Source organism: Equus asinus, chromosome 20 (genome assembly GCF_041296235.1).
Source record: "Equus asinus isolate D_3611 breed Donkey chromosome 20, EquAss-T2T_v2, whole genome shotgun sequence".
NCBI lineage: Eukaryota > Metazoa > Chordata > Mammalia > Perissodactyla > Equidae > Equus > Equus asinus.
Window position 1 is genome coordinate 22,785,541 of NC_091809.1, and position 20,890 is coordinate 22,806,430.

A 20,890-nucleotide genomic window follows, 5' to 3' on the forward strand; every position below is an offset into this window, starting at 1 on the left:
AGGTTTGAGGCCAGGGCCGGGAAGAAGGAGCCCGAAGAGCCTGCAGATCGTGGGGACCACGCAGGGACTTCTCCCTCCACGTCTTTATCCTGAAAGCACCCTGGGAATAAGGGAAGGGCGGGAGTTGTCAGGTGGAGGCCGAGGGAAGGCCCGGGTCCCACCCACCGGTCCTGGATGCTGGAGTGCTACAGGCACTAAAGGGCAGGGAGGCCACACTGCAGAGAGGAGGGGAGGCAGCCCCGAGCCCGAAAACTTTTATTTGCTGTACACTCAAAGGTCATCTCATGCTTTCACACCAGTCCCCAGCCCGTGCCCCTGCGACAGCTCAGGCTCAGCTCTGGCCCTGCTGCTGTCGCTGCTGCTGACTGTCTTCTTCGTCTTCCTGGCCCTCGGGTGGTGGCGGGGACGGCTCCTCCAGCCCTGAGGAGGGCGCCAGGAGCTCCCCGGTGGACCCTGCCAGACGGAAGACCACGGGGATCTCGGCCAGGGCTGGGTTGGTCTCCTGCAGGCCCTGGATCCACTTGGCCAGTGTGGCCTGGTCGTGGGCACCCGCCATGCATATGGCGAAGACTGGGCCTTCCTCCACTGTTGGCAGAGACCGGCCCTCAGTTTGTGCAGTGGGGGCTGGAGCAGCGCCCCCATTCCCCACACCCCTTGGAGGCCACGGGCGGGGACTTTAAGATAGCCCTCTCCCCAGACTGCCGGCCCCACACTTCGCCTGAGTGATGTTGCCTGGTTCTTCAAGATTCCTGACCCCCATCTGAGGCTGGGTTGTTGCTCCTCCCCTGAGGCACCAAGAATGTTACTTGCCTGGTCCCCTATTGGCCCCAACTGCCCAAGGGCAGGAACAGGGCCTGTCCTGGTCACACCCAGTGGCCAGCACAGAGGCGCTCCATAAATGTGTGAAGGAGGAAATGACAGGGCTGACAGGCCTGGAGCCCCTGGGGCATGTGAAGGGTGGGTGTGTGAGTACCTGGGCCCCACCCCTGGACCCCAGAGGCCGCACCTCTTCCTGTGCGGTGTTTGGAGTCCTGCCCATCCCAGTTCTACCTTCATCGATGTCAAACTCATAGTCATCCCAGCCGCTCCTCCCATAGTCCAGGTCCAGCTGCATCGGGTAATAGAGGTTCCACTCCTCCGGGGTCTCCTCCACTTCCTACCCCGGGAGGGGGGTTTGGGCAGAGTCTCAGGCCCAGGAGCTGGCAGCCACCTGCTGCCTCCCTGCCCCCATAGGAACTGTCCCCTTTCCCCATCCTGCACCTCTGAGCCCTCCCATGACCCCTCGGGGCGGTGCCAACCACCCCCCCCCCCCCAACTCGCGTTGGGCTCTCACCCTCTCCTCGGGGGGCAGCAAGTCAGCTCGGAGGATGTGGTAATACACACATTTGTCGCGAAGCCACAGGGAGAAGGGGCCCTCGACGAAGATAGGCCGGGCTGGGTTGTGGCGGGCCAGGGCGGCCTGCTGATCGGGACTCTGGATTCCTGGTGTGGAGACACACATACCCGGGGGCCCTGGCTGAGAGGCTCTGCCCAGAGGCCCAGGGAGCCCACCCAGCAGAACCCCTGCACAGGGCCTTACCTACGATGTGCGGCTCAGTGGGGTCTGCCACACCTGTCAAGTCTTTGGACGAAGGCATCTGCAAGGAAGAGCAGGGTGGAAGCTTCTGGCCCCCAGTCCCTACAGAGGAGCCGAGGGGGGAGAAATGGGGGAGGGAGATCCTAGCAAAGTCAGAGCGCCTCTTGGGCCCATCTCCTGGGCCTCCTACATGTCACTCCAGTCCACCCCTCCTCACTTCTATCCGATTCAGCAATAGGTGCCAGCATTGAAGATGCTCACACGGAGCCAGCCCTGATGGCCTAGTGGTTAAAGTTCATCAAGCTCCGCTTTGGCAGCCTGGGTGTGGTTCCCAGGCACGGAACCAAACCACTTGCCTGTCAGTAGCTATGCTGTGGTGGTGGCTCACATAGAAGAACTAACAACAAGAATATACAGCTATGTACTGGGGCTTTGGAGAGGGAAAAAAAACAAGAGGAAGATTGGCAACAGATGTGAGCTCAGGGCCAATCTTTCCTAGCAAAAAAAAAAAGAATTCACACGCCCAGAATATTCCAAGAAGGAGTGACAAGAAGCAAATCTCAGTGTGTGCCTCTGTGGAGAACCGGGGGGAAGGGACACCCTTGTGTATCTTTTTGATTTTACACTCTGAACTTGGTTCAAAAACCTAAATGAATTTTTTTTGTTAAATGCACATACTCTTTGACCGAAAAGTCTGGGATTGGACAATTATTGAAACACATAGCATCCATGTTTTCAAGTCAAAAACAATTGAGGCGGATCAATGGATATGGACATAGAATGGGCTCCCAGCCACAACAAAAGGCAAGTGGATAATGCTCTGCCATTGGAGAAACCTTTATAAAAGTATATATTTGGGGCCAGTCCTGGTGACCTAGTAGTTAAGTTCAGTGCTCTCTGCTTTGGCAGCCTGCGTTCAGTTCCCGGGTGTGGACCTACACCACTCATCTGTCAGTGGCCATGCTGTGGTGGTGGCTCACATACAAAAAGAGGAAGATTAGCAACAGATGTTAGCTCAGGGCAAATCTTCCTCAGCAAAAAAAAAAAGGAAAAGAAGTATTTTGGGGGGGGAGGGGAAGTGTATGTTTTGCTCCTGGGCCCTTTTACTGGACAAGGTATTTATGTTGATTTTTCATTGCAACACTATGGAGTTTTCTAAACATTTTGATAGTATATTAATTATCTTTTTCTCTCACGCTAAAAATCTTGGTTCCTGTCAGCAGCAATACATTTACTTATTTGACTTATCCATCAATATACATAAATAGTGTCGATATTACTACTAACCATAACACGTGGGGTTAAGTTCAGGATTTCTCTGCAGACCTTGTTTGTTCTTCAAATACCTGCCACTAAGGATGGGCAGTTGATTGACAGTGACTCAGAATAACGTTTTTCTCTCACTGGTTATGTTGTCAGTTAAATATTATCCACATCCATTTGTTTTCTTTTGGTTTCAGTTTTCGTAGGATTTTCCCCTCTTTTTTTTTTTAAGATTTTATTTTTTTCCTTTTTCTCCCCAAAGCCCCCCAGTACATAATTGTATATTCTTTGTTGTGGGTCCTTCTAGTTCTGGCATGTGGGACGCTGCCTCAGCGTGGTTTGATGAGCAGTGCCATGTCCGCACCCAGGATTCGAACCAATGAAACACTGGGCCGCCTGCAGCAGAGCATGTGAACTTAACCACTTGGCCATGGGGCCAGCCCCATCCCCTCTTTGTTGATTTTATTTTTTTTTAGTACCCTAAACATTCACATCTTTTAAAAGCCAGCCCATATCAAATAGATGTCTCTCTTCCGTCCCTGTTCTGTCTACCCATCTCCTCCACCTGCCCAGAGATAATCGTTTCTACCCGTCTCTGATTTATCTGTGCCTTCTTTATTTTTGTGAAAATAGGCGAAGAGGTATCCTCACTCTGATTTCCCCTCAGTCCTCTGCACCCTCCCATCCAACACCATCCACACGGCCGCCAGGGGGCGCTTTCAAAATCGCAAACCCTTCCAGAAGCAAGACTCCCACTCTTAAACCCCCCCCCGTGGCTCTCTCCCCAACCAGGTTCAAAACCAAGTCCTTTAAGCCCGTGCCCTCCATGCCTCTTCTCCCCGACCCCGACACCCGGCACCGGCCACAGGGGGCCTTTCTGTATCCTCAGTGGCTCCGGGCCCTGGCCTACACTGCTCCCTCGGCCTGGAATGCTCCTCGCCTCTCCTGTCCTGCCTGAGCCCAGTTCCCCCTCACCTCCTCCAGGAAGCTCTCCCTGCCCCCTGCCCCTTCTGGGGTCCCACAGCCCCCAGGGCTTCTCCATCTCAGAAGCAGCAGCTCTGAGAGAAACCGTGTCATCGGGGGTCAGCCTCCAGGACCAGATGACAGTGCTGCGAGGGGTTCTCTTTGGATGTCCTATGTGGCCGGGCATGAGTGGGGCCCCAAGGACATGGAACTGGGGGAGGCAGTCTGGAATATTTCATTCAGTCATTCAACAAACAAATGCTGAGCGTCAGCCTTGTGCCACACCCTTGCTGGGCCTTGGGGGACACAGGGGAAACTGAGTCACAGTGAATGAGCAACCAAGCTCAGCACAGGGACGGGGTGGTGCCTCAGCCAGGGTGGTCAGGAAGGGGATCCTGAGGAAGGGACAGTGGAGCTGAGACCCGAAGAGCATGAAATCCCCAGGGAAGGGTGTTCCTGGCAGAGGGAACAGCGAGTGCCAAGGCCTGAGGAGGGACCTGGCACGGAATGCTCAAGGAATAGAAAGGAAGAGTGTGGAAAAGGGGTAGGAGCATAGGTCAGAGGTCAAGCTGTGGCAAGGAGGGCTCAGCCTGGGCACACGGCCTGTGTCACGGTAATCACTCGGGGTAGTGACGGGGGGCCCAGCCCCGGCGGCAGCCGGCGGTGTGGCTGGGGTGGATACCTGGTAGATGGTGACCCTGGCGCTGAGGTCAGGCTCCATGTGCCGCAGGCCCAGCCTGGCGAGCTCCACGGGGTCCTGCGGCAGGTCCCGGGGCACGGGGAAGGGGTTGATGTTCTTGAAGCGGGAGAACCACAGTTTCATGCGCACGAACTTGAGCATGGGGTAGCTTTTGCGTCCAAATATTTGAAGCAGCAGGAACTCCGTCTCCTTGTTGGGCATCACCCCTGTGCCGGGGGCGCAGGCAGAGCCTCAGGGTGGAACCGAGAGGGAAGGGAAGACGGGACACACAGAGCAGCAGAGGGGCCGGGAGCAAGGGGTGATCAGGGAACTGATGACAGGGAGGGAGAGCGGAATCTGAGAGAATTTAAAGGAAAAGTCAGAGGGAGAAGAGAGATGAGAGACAGAAAGAGAGACTGAGAGAAAGAGAGGGAGAGAGCGAGACAGAGAAGAGCTGTGCAGCAACGGGAGGGCGGGAGCCCCCGCGAGCAAGGCGGCGCCCCCAGCCCCAGCCCCACCCCCACCGGCCCCCTGGCCTCACCGTGGTTCTCCATCTGCTCCAGGACGGCGATCCCGCACTCCTGCTGCCGAGGGTAGTGGATGAAGATGCTGTGGAGGACGCTGCGAGGCCGGAAGACCTCCTTGGGGAAGACGTCGAGCAGCAGGTTGTAGACGGCCAGGTCGCGCTCGACGCCGTACTCCCGCATCTTGCGCAGGGCCAGGTAGATGAAGTCCACGTGGCCCCGCCTGTGCACGTTGTGCTGCCCGAACTTCTGTACGGCCTGCACGAAGCTCGCCTTGTCCCGCGCGCCATCCGGCGCCTGCCTGAATAGCTCCTCGTGGAGCGCCAGGGCCTTGGCGGGCCTCCGCGGGGGCTCCGGTGGGCGTGGGACCAGGGATGAGTCGGAGTGGTGGGCGGCTGTGCTGCAGTGGAGGCCCCGCGGGGCCTGCGGGGGAACCTGGGGACGGAGAGCCGCTGCTGGAACCTGGCACGTCCTGGTGCCCCCGGGGACTGCCGGCTAGCTCCTCCCTGGGCAAGGCGCCAACGGGCATCCGGACGGGCCTCCGAGGAAATGCGGCAGTGTGGTTACAATCCCAAGATCAGACACCGTTACAAAGTGTGGGAAGACAGTGGTAACCTCCCCACGGAGGCAATTCGGCAACATTCACGCATCCTCTGAGGCAGCAATCCTGCATCTGGCATTTAAATCCGACAGCCATAAACACACCTGCGCCAAATGACTTTCCTGCATCCGCTGCATCCATGGAAGCAGCCCAAATGTGCATCAGCAGGGAAATAATTAAGCAAATGGCCGTGAACCTGGACAGGGAGCATCTGCAGCTGTAAGACCCCCTGAGAAGGTCTCGTGTCACCCGGAATGAGCTCCAGGGTATATTATTAAACAAAGAAAAGCAAGGTGTGAAACAGTGTGTAGAGTAGGTTCCCATTTGTGTAAACAAACAAAAAAAACCAACCCAACTTCTATGCAGTGGATCCTCATTATTTGTGGATTCTGTATTTGCAAATTTGCCTACTCGATAAAATGTATTTGCAATCCCCAAGTCACTACTCCCGGGGCTTTCCCGCTCATTCACGGACACATGCGGTGTGGTGCCCCCAACACCTACGTTCCAGCTGAGATGGAACAAGGTGACGTCCTGCCTTCTTGTGTCATCTCTCATACTGTCAACGAGCCTCCTTTCAGAGGTTAATTTAGTGCACATTTTTCGCATCTTTTTGTTGGTGATCAGCTGTTGAAACGGACCCCAGCGGAGTGCGGCCGGCTGTCTAGTGTGTTCCTGCGTGCAAGAAGGCTCTGCCATTGCTCACAGAAACTACGCGTGGTAGAAATGCCTCGTTCAGGCGTGCGTGACAGTGCTGTTGGCCGTGAGTTCCATGTTAGAGTCAACCATATACTTTAAATAAGATGTCTTTAAACAGAAACACACATACAACAAGGTTATGCTGACGGGTGGATGAGAAGCTGTGACCAGGGGCTCCCAGGAACCCTACCCCATATTCCCCGCGGGAGCAGTGGTTCCATATTTGCTAATTCAGTGGATGTGGTGACTTTATAGCATGCAATTGCTGCGAATAATGGGAACTGACTGTATTTTTTGCTTCTGTGAAATATCTCCGGGAGGAAATACAAGAAGCAGGTAATATCTCTTGCCTCTAGAGAGGGTGCTAACTGGTGGCCCAGCAAGAGAGGGACAGACCCTTGTCATGGTGTAGCTTGGAATTTTGAACTGTAAGGCCCAGTGGAACTAATTGTATTACCTATTCAAAAGATACATTTCCAGGGCCAGCCCTGGTAGCCTAGTGGTTAAAGTTCATGCACTCTGCTTCAGTGGCCCGAGTTCGGTTCCTGGGCACGAACCGATACTGTTCTGTTAGCAGCCATGCTGTGCTGATGGGCCACAAACTAAAAAGTAGAGGAAGACTGGCATGGATATTAGCTCAGGGTGAATCTTCCTCAGCAAATAAATAAATAAAATTTTAAAAATTTTAAAAAGGGACCAGCCCACTGGTGCAGTGGTTAAGCTCATGCACTCTGCTTTGGCGGCCCAGGGATCACCAGTTTGGATGCCGGGTGTGGACCTACACACCGCTCATCAAGCCATGCTGTGGCAGCATCCGACATACAAAATAGGAAGATTGGCTCAAGGCCAACCCCCCCACCAAAAAAAGGATAAATTTCAAAAACTCAGTTAAAAAAGGAAAATGCAGATTTTGGGGTCAGCAGGAATCTTGGCTTGACTGGCCTCCACCAGGTGATGCCCACATCCCACTTTACTGCTCAGGCCTCAGTTTCCCCATCTGCTCTGACGGCATCTCCCTTGGGTCAAGGAGATCTTGTTCCGCAGAGTGGGCTGCTGGGAGCAGGCCAGATCTCTCTAGAACAGAAGTTAGCAAAGCCCAGCCCTTGGGGCAAACCCAGCTGCCTGCATTTGTCAATAAAGTTTTATTGGAACACAGCCATGCTCACTCATTGTCTGGCCAGGGGCTGCTGTGTGCCACAGTGGCAGAGTGGGGAAGTTGTGGCAGGAGATCGTGTGGCTTGCAAAGCCAAAAATGTTTACTATCTGACCCGTTATGAAAAGGTTTGCCGACCTTTTCATTGCCTGCTCTAGATGGTATACAAACAAATTTCTTATTTTAATTTAAACTGAATGTTTAAATTAGAATGGTCATAGATGAGTTATCTTTAAAACTATATAGTTAATAAAAGCTAATATTTACCGAATATTCTCATGTTTCAGGCATTGTTGGGCATTTTGAGTATGAGTCTCATTTCATCTTTCCAGCTGCCCATTGAGGGAGTGCTCTTAGTGTGCCCATTTTACAGATGAGGAGACTGAGGTCCAGAGAGGGAAAGTGGGATGCCTGGTGTCACACAGCTACAAACCAGCAGAGCTGAGATCAGAATTCTTGCCCTCAGTCCCTCTGCTCTGCTGCCTGCAAGAGCCACCCCAATGTCCAGCTTAGAGAACATGATGTTTTTTTAAAAAAAAAAGGTGGGGTTCATTTTAAGTGAAATTGTAGGCAGCTAATACTATAGGTGGCAGGTGCATTGGGAAAAAATCCAGAAGCTCTCCCCATGGAAGGGGAGACACCACAAAGGAGATAATGTAAATGAAATGCATTACATAGGCCTGGCACAGAGAAAGTACTCAATAAGGAATGGTCATCGCCACCATCAGCGTCCTTGGTATCCACGGCCACTGACGGGCTTGGGCCCCCTGGCCACTTCGGGTAACGGATGGAAGTTCCATTTTCTGCCCCCATCTTTACAGTGAATGTAGGAGTTGCCCACGTTCCCCACCCAGATCCATTAGCGCATACATCCTTATTTTCAAATTCAACCCCCTCACCCACAGGGGCACCGGCACTTCTTAAAATGAATGAGGCACGTTCAGTGGGCCCTCAGAGCAGACTGGCCAGCCAGACCAGGAGCTGGCTCCACCAGGTAGAATCTGGAGGGGCTGGGAGCACATCCAGGGCCTGCCCGCCTCCCTCCACCCCGATGACTGTTCTGCTGGTGGTTACCTGAGAGAAGGGGGCTCCGGTGAGGGCGGCCCCGCAGATGCCTCCCCAGCCCCGGCACAGGCCCCGGGCCAGGAGGCTGGCTTGGGCCCAGCTCATGCCTCTGCTTGTCGGACAACCGCCTGGCCAAGAGAGAAGAGACAGCATCAGCCTGGCGTCCCACCTGCCAACAGAGACGAGCCCCCTCTCTTGGGCAGAGGCCAAGTTCCAGATGGCGTGGCTCACCTGCCAGCGCCACTGGTTTCCTCATCCACGAGATGGGGCTTAGTCGACTGTTAGTCAAGGGTCTCTGTTCCACTGGGCCAAACCCTTCACTATCTCGAGGGATTTGCTCCTGCAGTGGCCCCTTCCCTACAGGATACAGGTGACCAGATGATTCTTTTTATTTTTAATTGTAATTTTTATTGAGATAATTTTTTTTTTTTAATTTTGAGGAAGATTAGCCCTGAGCTAACATCTGCTGCCAATCCTCCTCTTTTTGCTGAGGAAGACTGGCCCTGAGCTAACATCTATGCCCATCTTCCTCTACTTTATATGTGGGACTCCTACCACAGCATGGCTTGACAAGCGGTGCCATGTCTGCACCCGGGATCCGAACTGGTGAACCCCAGGCCGCCAAAGCGGAATGTGCGCTCTTAACTGCTACGCCACCGGGCCGCCTGGATGATTCTTTTTCTTTTTTTTTTTAACAGCTTTATTTGCATACCATACAGTTCACCCTTTGAAAGTGTAAAATTCAATGTTTTTTTTTTTAGCATATTCACAGAGTTGTGCCATCCACCACTACAATCTAATTTTAGAACATTTTTGTCACTCCCAAAAAGAAAACCTATACCCATTAGCAGCCACTCTCCATGTCCCCTTAGGCAACCACTAATCTACTGTCTCTATAAATTTGCCTACTCTGGGTATTTCACATAAATGGAATCATGATACATGCTCTTTTGTAACTAGTTTCTTTCACATAGCATGTTTTCAAGGTTCATCCATGTTGTAGCATGTATCAGAACTTCATTCCTTTTAATTGCCCCCAAGGGGGCTGGCCCCGTGGCCGAGTGGTTAAGTTCTCACGCTCCGCTGCAGGTGGCCCAGTGTTTCATTGGTTCGAATCCTTCAAACCACGCTGAGGCAGCATCCCACATGCCACAACTAGAAGGACCCACAATGAAGAATATATAGCTACATACCGGGGGGCTTTGGGGAGAAAAAGGAAAAAAAATAAAATCTTTAATTGCCCCCAAAACCCTCCATTGTATGGCTATAACCACATTTATCCATTCATCGATTGATGGCCATTTTGGGCTGCTTCCACTTTTTGACTGTTATGGCTAATGCTGCCATGAACACTCATGTAGAAGTTTTTGCATAAACACAGTTACACTGTCCTTCTGCAAACACTTAGGAGTCAAGTTGCTGGGACATACGAAAACTCTCTGCTTAACATTTTGAGGAACTGCCAAACTGCTTTCCAAAGTGGCTGCACCATTTTACATTCCCACCAACAATGGGTAAGGGTTCCAATTTCTCCACATCCTTGCCAACACTTATTATTGTCTGTCTTTGATTATAGACATCTTGTGAGTGTGAGGTGCTATCTCCTTGTGGTTTTGATTTGCATTTCCCTAATGATTAATGATGCTGAGCATCTTTTCATGTGCTTATTGGCCACTGTGTATCTTTTCTGGAGAAATGTCTATTTAGATCCTTTGTCCATGTTCAAAATTGGGTTAGCCTCTTTTTATTACCGAGTTGTAAGAGTTCTTTGTATATTCCTTTTTTTTTAAAGACTTTATCTTTTTCCTTTTTCTCCCCAAAGCCCCCGGTACATAGTTGTGTATTCTTCGTTGTGGGTCCTTCTAGTTCTGGCATGTGGGACGCTGCCTCAGCGTGGTTTGATGAGCAGTGCCATGTTCACGCCCAGGATTCGAACCAAGAAAACACTGGGCCGCCTGCAGCAGAGCGCGAGAACTTAACCACTCGGCCACGGGGCCAGCCCCTCTTTGTATATTCTGGATACGAGACCCTAATGATCTACAAACACTTTCTCCCACTCTTTGCATTGTCTTTTCATTTCCTTGTTATCATTTGCAGCACAAGTTTTTAACTCTAATGAAGTCCAACTTATCTGTTTTTCTTTTATAGCTGTGCTTTGGATGTTGTCTTTAAAAAACCTACTGCCAAGCTCAAGGTCATGAAGATTTACTCCTATGTTTTCTTCTAAGAGTTTTGCAGTTTTAGCTCTTACATTTAGGTCTATGATTCACTTTGAATTCATTTTCATGTATGGTGTGAGGCAGGGGTTCACTTCATGTGGCTATCTAGTTGTGCTAGTAATATTTGGTGAAAAGATTATTCTTTCCCCATTTTATTGTCTTGGCATTCTTGCTGAAAATCAATTGGCCATAAACATAAGGGTTTATTTCTGGGCTCTCAATCCTATTCCATTGATCTACATGTTAAGCCTTAGACCTGTACTACAGTTTTGATTATTGTAGCTTTGTAAGTTTTAAAATCAGGGAGTGTAAGTCCTCCTCCTTTGTTCTTCTTTTACATTATTTGGCTATTCTGGGTCCCTCACAATTACATATAAATTTTAGAATCAGCTGTCAATTTCTGCAAAAAGCCAGAGGGATTCTGATAGGGATTGTGTTGAATCTGTCGATCAGTTTGGGGAATTGGTATCTTAATAATAAGTCTTTTGATCCATGAACATGGGATACCGCTCCATTTATTTAGATCTTTAATTTCTCTCAACAATGTTTTATAGTTTTCAGTGTATGAGTCTTTTATTTCTTTTGTTAGGTTTATTTGCATTTCACTCTTTATGAAGCTATTGTATATGGGATAATTTTCTTAATTTCATTTCCACATTATTCATTGCTAGTGTTTAGAAATATAATTTATTTTTATATGTTGATCTTCTATGCTGCAACCTTGTTGAACTCACTTATTAGTCGCTTGTTTGTTTGTTTTTGAGGAAGATTAGCCCTGAACTAACAGCTGCTGCCAATCCTCCTCTTTTTGCTGAGGAAGACTGGCCCTGAGCTAACATCCATGCCCATCTTCCTCTACTTTATATGTGGGACTCCTACCACAGCATGGCTTGCTGAGCAGTGCCATGTCCGCACCCAGGATCCTAACCAACAAACCCCAGGCCACCGAAGCAGAATGTGTGAACTTAACTGCTGCGCCACTGGGCCAGCCCCTCACTTATTAGTTTTAATTGCTTTTTATTGGATTCCTTAGGATTTTCTATATATAAGATCATGTGATCTGCAAGCAGAGATAGTTTCACCTCTTCTTTTCGAATCTAGATGCCTTTTCTTTCTTTTTCTTGCCCAACTGCCCTTGCTGAAACCTCCAGTACAGTGTTGAATAGAAGTGGCAAGAACAGACATCCCTGTCTTGCTCCTGATCGTAGGGGCCAAGCAAAGCATCCAGTCTTTCATCATGAAGTATGTGAGCTGTGGGCTTTTCAAAGACACCCTTTATCAGGTTGAGGAAATTCCCTTCTATACTGGATGTTAAGTGTTTTTATCAGAAAGGGTATTAGATTTTGTCAAATGTTTTTTGTTGCATCTATTGAAATAGTCATGTGGGTTCTGTCCTATGTTCTATGAACGTGGTGTATTACATTAATTGATTTTCAGATTTTAAAGTAACCTTGCATTTCTGGGCTAAATTCCACTTGGTCACAGTGTATAATCCTTTTTATATGTTGCTAAAATTTGGTTTGCTAGTATTTTGTTGAGGAATTTTGTGTCCATATTCATAAGAGATACTGGTCTGTAGTTTTGGTGTCTGTTGGATTTGGTATCAGGGTAACGCTGGCCTCATAAAATCAGTGGGAAGCGTCTGGATCATTCTTATCACCATTGAAACTTTTTCTAGCATCTCCCCTCTTGGCCTGAAGTCCTCGTCCAGCCTCCGCCCCACTCTCTGCTCCCTTTACAGCAAAGCTTCTCCTGAGAGATGTCTACACACTATCGTCCTTCCTCACTCTCTCCAACTTAGCTGCTGCCCCCACCACTCCACTGACGTCCCTTGTAAGGGCCCCACGTGAGTTCTACATTCACCAAAGCCAGTGAGTACTTCTCAGGCCTCATTTTGCTCAATTTCTCAGAAGCATGCGGCATGGGTGGGGCCCTCCTTAAACCTTCTCAGCCAATCAGCAGGACCTGATTCCTTCTCTAAAGTCTGCGACGTCTACAGACATGAATGTGCAGACGAATCAGCTGGGATCTTGTTAAAATGCAGATTCTGATTCAGCAGGTCTGGCGGGAAGTCAGAGACTCTGCACATGTAGTCAGCTTCCAAGTGAGGCTGAGGCTGCTGGTCTGGAGACCACACTTTGTGTAAAAAGGCTGCAAAGAATTCCACATTCTGGATTTGTCTGTCTGCTACCCTGGGCGTCATTCAACTCGTTCCTCTCTTCTCTGAAGTCCTATAAGCAGCTCTAATGGTTTCAAACCTTGTTCCTATTAGAATCATCTGAGGAGCTTTAAAAAATCCCCACACCCAGGCCATACCCCAGACATATAAATCAGAATATCGAGAGGTACGGCCGAGGCATCAGCACTTTAAAGCACAACCATGACGCTAATGTGCAGCTAAGACTAAGACCTTAATCGAAACCTTTGCTACTCAAAGTGCGTTCCAGGGGACCAACTGCATCAGCAGCAGCATCTGGGAGCTTATTAGAAACACAAATCTCAGTCCTAATCCAGACCTACGGAATCAGAATTTGCATTTTAACAAGAGTCCAGGAGCCCAGGTGTCTCCTATGTGTGCGCAAGTCTGAGAAGCAATAACATGGGTGCTTATGGCTCCCAAATGCTTATGGCCAGCTCTGAGCTCCAGCCTCCAGAACTGACTGCCACTTGGGCGTACACGCAGCCATCTCAAACTGAATTTGCTCCCAACTGACAACCCTACTTAAACCTCTTCCTCCCCATCCTAGCCAATGACACCACCATTCCTCGTCATTCAGGTCACAAACAGAGGATGTCTCTCCCTCCCCCATTCAATCCATCAACTCGTCCTGATGACTACTTCAAAATCCATTTCAAATGCATCCAGTCCATGACCTCTTTCCTGAATACCCACCCAGCCTCCCACTTCTTTCCTTACCCGCCTCCTCCAGTCACTTCTCCCCACGGTTAAGTTTGAATGTAAACTAAATTCAGCGTTCTCTGCCTAAAATCACTAATAGTCTATCACACTTAATATCAGACAGGGCTTCCCCCTTCAAACTCAACTGAACACCAGCAGCTCCAGCTACACTGTTCCTTAAACAAGCTAAGTTTATTGTAGCCTCAGGGACTTTGCACCTGCTTTCCCTCTGGAAATTTCTCCCCCCCAGATCAATCCATAGCTGTCTCTGTTTATTCAGGTCTCTATTCAAATGACAGGCCTTTCCTGACCACCGCCCCACTCCCAATCTACAGCCCCCATCACCCTGATGAATGCATTTTAGCAATTCCTAGTAGCTGAAATCACCTGTTTCATTTATTTCTGATTTGTTCAATGTCTGGCTCCCCCAGGAAATGGGGATTTTTGTCTGTCTTCCTCATTGCTGTGTCTCCAGCACCCGGGACAGTGCCTGGTATCAGCTGAATAGGAAGAAGAACGAAATTTCTAAAAAACTTCTATAAATCGCAACCCCCAGGCAGGGTGTACCTAACAGCAGCCCTGAGGCTGGCTGCCGGGATTCCGGGTCCCTTAGGAAAACAGGCAGACGCGGGTTCGAACTCCCGCCTAGAAGCCCTCTTGCAGCGTGGCCTCAGGACAAGGCCTTAAACTCTCTGAGCCTCAGCTGTTTCATCTGCACAGCGGGAGATGAGGGACGTCAGAAGGCGCGTACCCGGAGGGCGGCCTTTCCCTGCACGTCCCCGCCCTGCACTCCCAAAGGTCACCGTGCCCTGACCCTGCAGCCGGGTCCCTCTTGGGCCACCCTCCCGCCCTGCCAGCCCAAAATGGGCCGCCCCAGGACCCAGCGGTTCCCGCTCGCCTCCCGACACGCGACCTACCTACTCAAACGGCCGGCCGCGGACTCCGGACCGGTTCTGTCTTACCGCTGGGCGCCGCCATTTTGCCAGAAGAGCTTCCGGGTCACGGGCCACCAGGGAGCTAGCCAATCGCGAGCGCCGCTTTAGAGGGGTACCCCCCCCATGGGGAGAAGGACCAATAGGAAGGAGGAAAGGCCTTGGTCCCTCCTCATAACGAGCTAGGCCCCGCCCCTAATGAGGCAAAGCCCCACCCCTGACCTGGGAATTGAGTAGTCTGGCCCCGGATGGAGCCGCAGGACTGTTCCCGGCTGGGAGGCTGCATGTGGGGGGTCCGTGAATACAGCTGGCGGCCCCAGTTTTTCCGCCTGAAATGGAATGAAGTATTAAAGGTAGGAGTGACGGGATTCCTTCATTTGTTCAACAAACATTTATTGGGCGCTTACTGTGTGCTAAATGCGCTGAGGATATGGCGTTGACATTAGCGAAGGAGACAGGCTCTGCTAATCTAGCTTCGTGATTCTGGGCTGGTGCTTAACCCATCTGTACCTTGATTGTCTCGCCCCCGAAATGGGCCAATTATAATAACCTCATGGGGTTTTTTGAGGTTTAGTTAAGTTAATCTACGCAGAACAGCCATACAAATGTTTGCTATTATTATTATGGGGGATTCACCCTAACACCTCGCTCCGCCTCCCTCCCTGGGACGGCATGGAATCTAGTTTGACACCTTGGACCCCCTTGCTGAGGGCTGACGGTCCTGTGAGGCTGGGTGTGTGTTCATGATTGTGTCCTGTGGCCGCGGTGTGTGTGTAACTGTGATGTGGGGTGACAGTTGGGGTTTTTTCATGCGTTTTTGTAGTATCTCAAAACTCGAGCAAAGGTGTCTAGCTGTATGTGTGGCTGTGTGAGTGTGGTTCAGGGGTGGTCCCTGTGTGTGTGTCAGTGTGAGCCAGGCCAGTCTGGGAATTGGTGTGTGTGGGTTCTTGTGTGTCAGTAGTTACATGGGCACCTGTAATTGTACAGCTTCTGGGCGTCTGATTCTGTGTCTGTGTGCAGAGGGTGTGTAGAATTTGTCCCACAACCCTGAGGGGCTGGCAGTAGGTGTGTCAACATTTCTGTGATGATTTGCATGACTTAATGTGTGTGTGACTGTGTGTCTGAACACTGGTGGGTCGAGGACTGTGTCCGTGATCCCTCTTGTGTCCCCAACTTGTAGATGAATGATTGTGTCCCACTGTCGAGACACATGTGACTATGTGTGACACCCCATATCTGTCTCTCTGTGTGCGATTGTGTCTGACTACCAGCGTGTGTCTGTGACTGTATGAGCCTCTGATTCCATGTGTGTGGGACTGTGCTCATGACACCCTGTGTGTCTGTCTCTGACACTGTGGGACTCTATGTATGTATGTGTTTGTAACACCCTCTGTGTCTCTGACTTGTATGGGTGTCCCCCACCATCTATGTGTCAGTGACACTATGTGACACCGTATGTGTCTGTGATTGTGCCTCAACATGGGTCGATTCTGGAACTGTGTGTGGTTGTGTCTGTGTCTCTTTGCCTCTCTGCATATGACCGTACACCCAACCGTAGTAAGCGCTGTCGCTGTGTTTGTAGCACCCCGTGTGTATCTCTGTGTGTGGCTGTGCGTCCGATGCCCAGGGTCTACCCACGGCTGGCTGTCCCCCTAAGTGTGCGTGAGAGATGCAGCGTCTGGGTCCCTGGATTTGTATTTCTCCTCCCCTGTGTGCAGCAGGCCTGTGATCGTCGACAATCTTCTTGCCTCAGGGCACAGCGACATTGGAGATGGTGCAGCTGGCATCCGGGTCGCTGGCTGTAGGGGCTGGGCAGTCGGGCAGAGGAGGGACCTGGGCCGTGGACGCGGCCACAGCGCAATAACCACCCCTGCACGTCCCTGTGGCTCCCTTTGCGGTTCAGCCTTCTGATTTCGTCTCGCGCCAAAAGAGCTCCCGGGCGCTCAGGAGCTCCGCAGCCTGTGGCAGGCCTGAGAGCGCCTTGGGCTCATGCAAACGCCTCCAATGGGCTGCTAGGTGGGGCGGGGCCTGGAGGGGCGGGGCCATGCGAGGAGATGGGCGGGGCCTAACGTCCGTATTTCCGCCCCAGGTGTATATCGTCCTCCTGTCCCTGGCGATCGGCGTTGTTAGCCGGCCCAACCTACTCTCCGTGGAGGCAATCAACACCAACCTCACTCTGTAAGAGGCAGCTGGGCCCGGGTGGACGTTTTCCACTTCACTCCCTCCCCAACCCCGCGCTCCTGTCGGGGTGGGGAGCCGGCAGCATGGTCGGGGGGCGGTGGACACTGCTGAGGGTGTCTAGGTAAGGAAGAGACCCCTCCAGGGAGGTTCTCAGAGTGAGACTGGCTCAGCTAAGGAGCCTCATAGGCCAGCCCGCAGTCTCTCTTGACCCCAGCGCAGGCAGAGGTTGACCCACGGCCTTGACCCCTCCATGCCAGGTCCAGCGCCATCCAGAGTAGGGCGTCGGTGGGCTCCCAGCTCCCCTCATCCCACGGATTGTATGTAGCTGATGCCTCTGATTACCTGCTCCGTGGTAGACGGGATCCAACTGGGTGAGACCTGGGGTCACCTTGACTCAATCCTCTGCCCATTTCTGACTCCTGCCCCCTCCAGACCTGGTGGTGATTCTCCGAAGCTGGGATCACATGTTCCCATGTCACCACGCAGTTTCTCTCTTCCGCGTCTACCGCCTGGTGTAGAGACCCCTGGAGACACTACCTCTCCCCACGTTCACGCCCCGCATATATTGAACATCTCCTGTGAAAATTTTACAACTATTTGCAGCTTGAAAAAATTAAGTGCAATTTCAAAACTGTTTAGGATATTATTTCATTTATAGTCTTGTTAACCTTAATCTATTTTGAACTTGGAACATGTTACTTTTTGAAATGAATAGCAATTTTTTAGTCCCTTTTTGCTTGTGCATAGAGGTTGATTCTCTGTGTTCTGTGTATTAATTGAGATATGTAGATTGATGTCTTCTATCCTTCTGCCATCTCAAAAGATCATAATACATTCATTAATTCAACAAATATTTATACGCATTTTAAAACAAATACTTGTTGTGTGCTAAAGCCAGAAGGAAATATAAAATTAACTCGAAAGAGGAAAAGAAATTTAAGTTCTCCAAGTGCTTAGAGTTTTTTCCCCAAGAAAGGGCGTATTTTCATGAAGTAAAAATGTAAGATGCTACATGTGACTAACAAAATGGTTGATATTAACAAATAGATTAAGAATTAAATATATATATGTTATAGCTTGAGCTGCATGGCAATTACACAGGTGTATATGTATGTAAAAATTCATTGAGCTCTGCATTAAGATTTGTGCATTTAAGTAATATCTCAACTTAAAAGTTTTAAAGTGATCATGGATTAACTAATCTATCATTTGTACACTTTTCTATATGTATGATATACTTTCAAAGTCTATTTAAATACTTCACATCCATTAGGATGGCCATTATCAAAAAAATAGAATCTAACAATTGTTAGTGAGAATGTGAAGAAAGTGGACCCTGGACACTTCTGATGGGAATGTAAACTGGTTTAGCCACTACGGAAAGCAGTTGGCGTTCCCCAAAAATTAAAAATGAAGTTACTGTATGATTCAGCAATTCCACTTCTGGGTAGATACCCAATAGAATTAAAAGCAGGGCCTCGAACAGATACTTACACACCATGTTCATAGCAGTCTGATTCACAATAGCCAAGGCGACTCAAGTGTCTGTCACTAGATGAATGGATAAGCCAAATGTGGTGTATACATTACAACTGAGTATTATTCAGCCTTAAAGAGGAAGGAATTTCTGATACAGGCTACAACATGGATGAACTTTGAGGACATTATGCTAAATGAAATAAACCAGTCACAAAAGAACAAATACTGTATGATTCCATTTGTATGAGGTACCAAGAGTAGTCACATCCATAGAGAGAAAGTAGAAGGTGGGTACCAGGAGCTGGGGGAGCGGGATGGGGAGTTAGTGTTTAATGGGGACAGACTTTCAGTCTTGGAAGACAAAAAGTTCTGAAGATGGGGGCTGGCCCCGTGGCCGAGTGGTTAAGTTCGCGCGCTCTGCTGCAGGCGGCCCAGTGTTTCGTTGGTTCGAATCCTGGGCGCAGACATGGCACTGCTCATCAAACCACGCTGAAGCAGCATCCCACATGCCACAACTAGAAGGACCCACAACGAAGAATATACAACTATGTACCGGGGGACTTTGGGGAGAAAAAGGAAAAATAAAATCTTAAAAAAAAAAAAAGTTCTGAAGATGGATGGTGGCGATGGTTGCATGGCAACGTGAATGTACTTAATATCACAGAACTGGTCAATTTTATGTTATATATTTTACCACAATATTTTAAAAAGTCTACTTCAAAAAAGGTAAGTGGGGCCCGGCCCACGGCCGAGTGATTAAGTTCGAGCGCTCCGCTTGGGCGGCCCAGGGTTTTTGCTGGTTCGGATCCCAGGAGCGGACATGATACCGCTCATCAGGCCATGCTGAGGCGGCGTCCCACATGCCACAACTAGAGACACTCACAACTAGAATATAAAACTATGTACTGAGGGGCTTTGGGAAGAAGAGGAAGAAGAAGAAAAAAAAGATTGGCAACAGATATTAGCTCAGGTGCCAATCTAAAACAACAACAAAAAAAGCTAAGTGATAGAGAAGTGAAGCAGAGAAAGGGAGAAGGTACAAGAGGGCTTTGCAGTTTGAAGTCGGCTGTTCAGGGAAGGCCTGGCAGAGTAGGTGACATTTGTGTAGAACAGGTGAGTGAATCATCTGGAAGTTTGGGGAACACTCTGGACACAAGGAGCGAACTAAAAGGCCCTGTGTGGCTGGAGTGGGATGAAGTGAGGGTAATGTGATAAGACATTAGGTCACAGTGGAAGAGGGGGGTTCATGGGCTCCCCCAGAAAGCCCCAGTTTTAGGCTGTTAATAACCTAAGTGGATTAGAACATAAAACAGGTGCTTGGCATAGCAGAGGCTCCAGGCGAGGATGGTTATTCACGTCCATAAAGTCTTTTCTGCAGCCTTTGGCATCCACGACGCAGGACGCCGGCATGGGTATAGAAGGATACACGCGGCTACCCTTAGGACGCCTCAACGGCTCTGCGCAGCCGCAGCACATTTGCCTCCTCAAGATCCCTGTGATTGGCCGATCTGAGAGGCGCCGCAGCCAATCAACTGCCGGTCCAGGAAGGCGTGCGCACCCCCCCTCTCGCACATTGACAGCAGCGAGGGCAGCGGCTGGGCGCACTACTGCCCCCTGCCGGGCGTGCCTAGCTATGCGCAGGCGCATTTCGCGCTGCTCAGCTAGGGCGTGTGTGGGCGGTGGTGGGGGTCCCTGACCTGCCTGCCACCTTCAGCGTCCCCAGTATCCCCTCTTGGGGACAGTCACAGCTCCTATTTTCTGATTTATCCTTCCAGAAGTAGTGGTTACAAACACAGGCATTTACATGTTTTTTGTTTGTTTAACAGAACACAAAAGTATGTGTGAAGCCCCAGTGTAGAATTTTTACCTGTAGTCCTCCAAACAACCCTAGGAAAAAGAGCAGCTGCACAGTGGAGGACACTGGCAGATACCACCTCAACCAAGGGACCAAGGTTAACATCACCAGCAATGAGTCATAGTGCCATCACAGTGACGTCATAAGCCCCTGGTATGAGAAGGGCACGTCATCTTTCTGGTATCCTTCCCAGGGACGGGAAAACCTCAGTCTAACCAAAACAAACCAAACTGAGAGACAGTGGACAAAATTACCAACCAGTACTCTTCAAAAACGTCAAGGTCATGAAAGACTGAGGGGCTGTCACAGACTGGAGGAGTAAGGAGCTATGTCAACTAAGGAGCTATGTCAACTAAAGAGCTACGTCAGCTAGATGCAGCTAGAAATCTTGGACTGGGCCCTGCGACAGAAAAAGGCACGAGTAGAAAAGCTGGAGAAATCCAGATCCAGTCTGTAGTTTATTAATAGTAGTGTCCCCAGGTTGATTTCTTACTTTTGATAAATGTACTACAGTTACGTAAGATGTTTTCAGTAGGGGCAGCAGGGTGAAGGGCATATGGGAATTCTGTGCTATTTTTGCAAATTTTCTGTAAGTCTAAAGTATCTCAAAATGAAAAGTTAAAAACAGAGAAACCTGAGAAGCAGGCACTATTAATATGCCCATTTTCCCAGAGGAAGAAACTGAGGCACAGAGAGGTTAAGACACCTGTCCCAGGTCACAGAGCCAGGAAGCACCATGGCATATTCTTACAGAATATGGACCCAGAGACCCTGCTCTCAACCACAGCACTGAAGTGCCTTT

The 20,890-nt window shown here is 50.0% G+C and overlaps 1 protein-coding gene and 1 long non-coding RNA gene across 3 annotated transcripts; one reads left to right on the forward strand and one right to left on the reverse strand.

Moving 5' to 3' along the window:
• Positions 1–216: 216 nt before the first annotated feature.
• On the reverse strand, positions 217–14,662 carry ECSIT (ECSIT signaling integrator). Of its 2 annotated transcripts, XM_044752371.2 has the most exons (9): positions 14,559–14,629; positions 14,029–14,141; positions 8,533–8,651; positions 5,023–5,440; positions 4,485–4,708; positions 1,580–1,637; positions 1,334–1,482; positions 1,051–1,156; positions 217–585 (listed from the first exon to the last, which is right to left on the reverse strand). In XM_044752371.2, the coding sequence occupies exons 3-9, from the start codon at positions 8,626–8,628 to the stop codon at positions 332–334; spliced, it is 1,305 nt and encodes a 434-aa protein (XP_044608306.1). In that variant the 5' UTR covers positions 8,629–8,651; positions 14,029–14,141; positions 14,559–14,629; the 3' UTR covers positions 217–331. The 2 variants fall into 2 exon arrangements, with proteins under 2 accessions (XP_044608306.1, XP_014720959.1); XM_014865473.3 differs by lacking the exon at positions 14,029–14,141 and having other exon boundaries at positions 14,559–14,662.
• A 102-nt stretch (positions 14,663–14,764) lies between these two features.
• On the forward strand, positions 14,765–18,456 carry LOC139041293 (uncharacterized). The gene is made up of 3 exons (XR_011496163.1): positions 14,765–14,926; positions 16,663–16,751; positions 17,187–18,456. It is a non-coding gene; the product is annotated as an uncharacterized lncRNA (long non-coding RNA).
• The last annotated feature ends 2,434 nt before the right edge of the window (positions 18,457–20,890 follow it).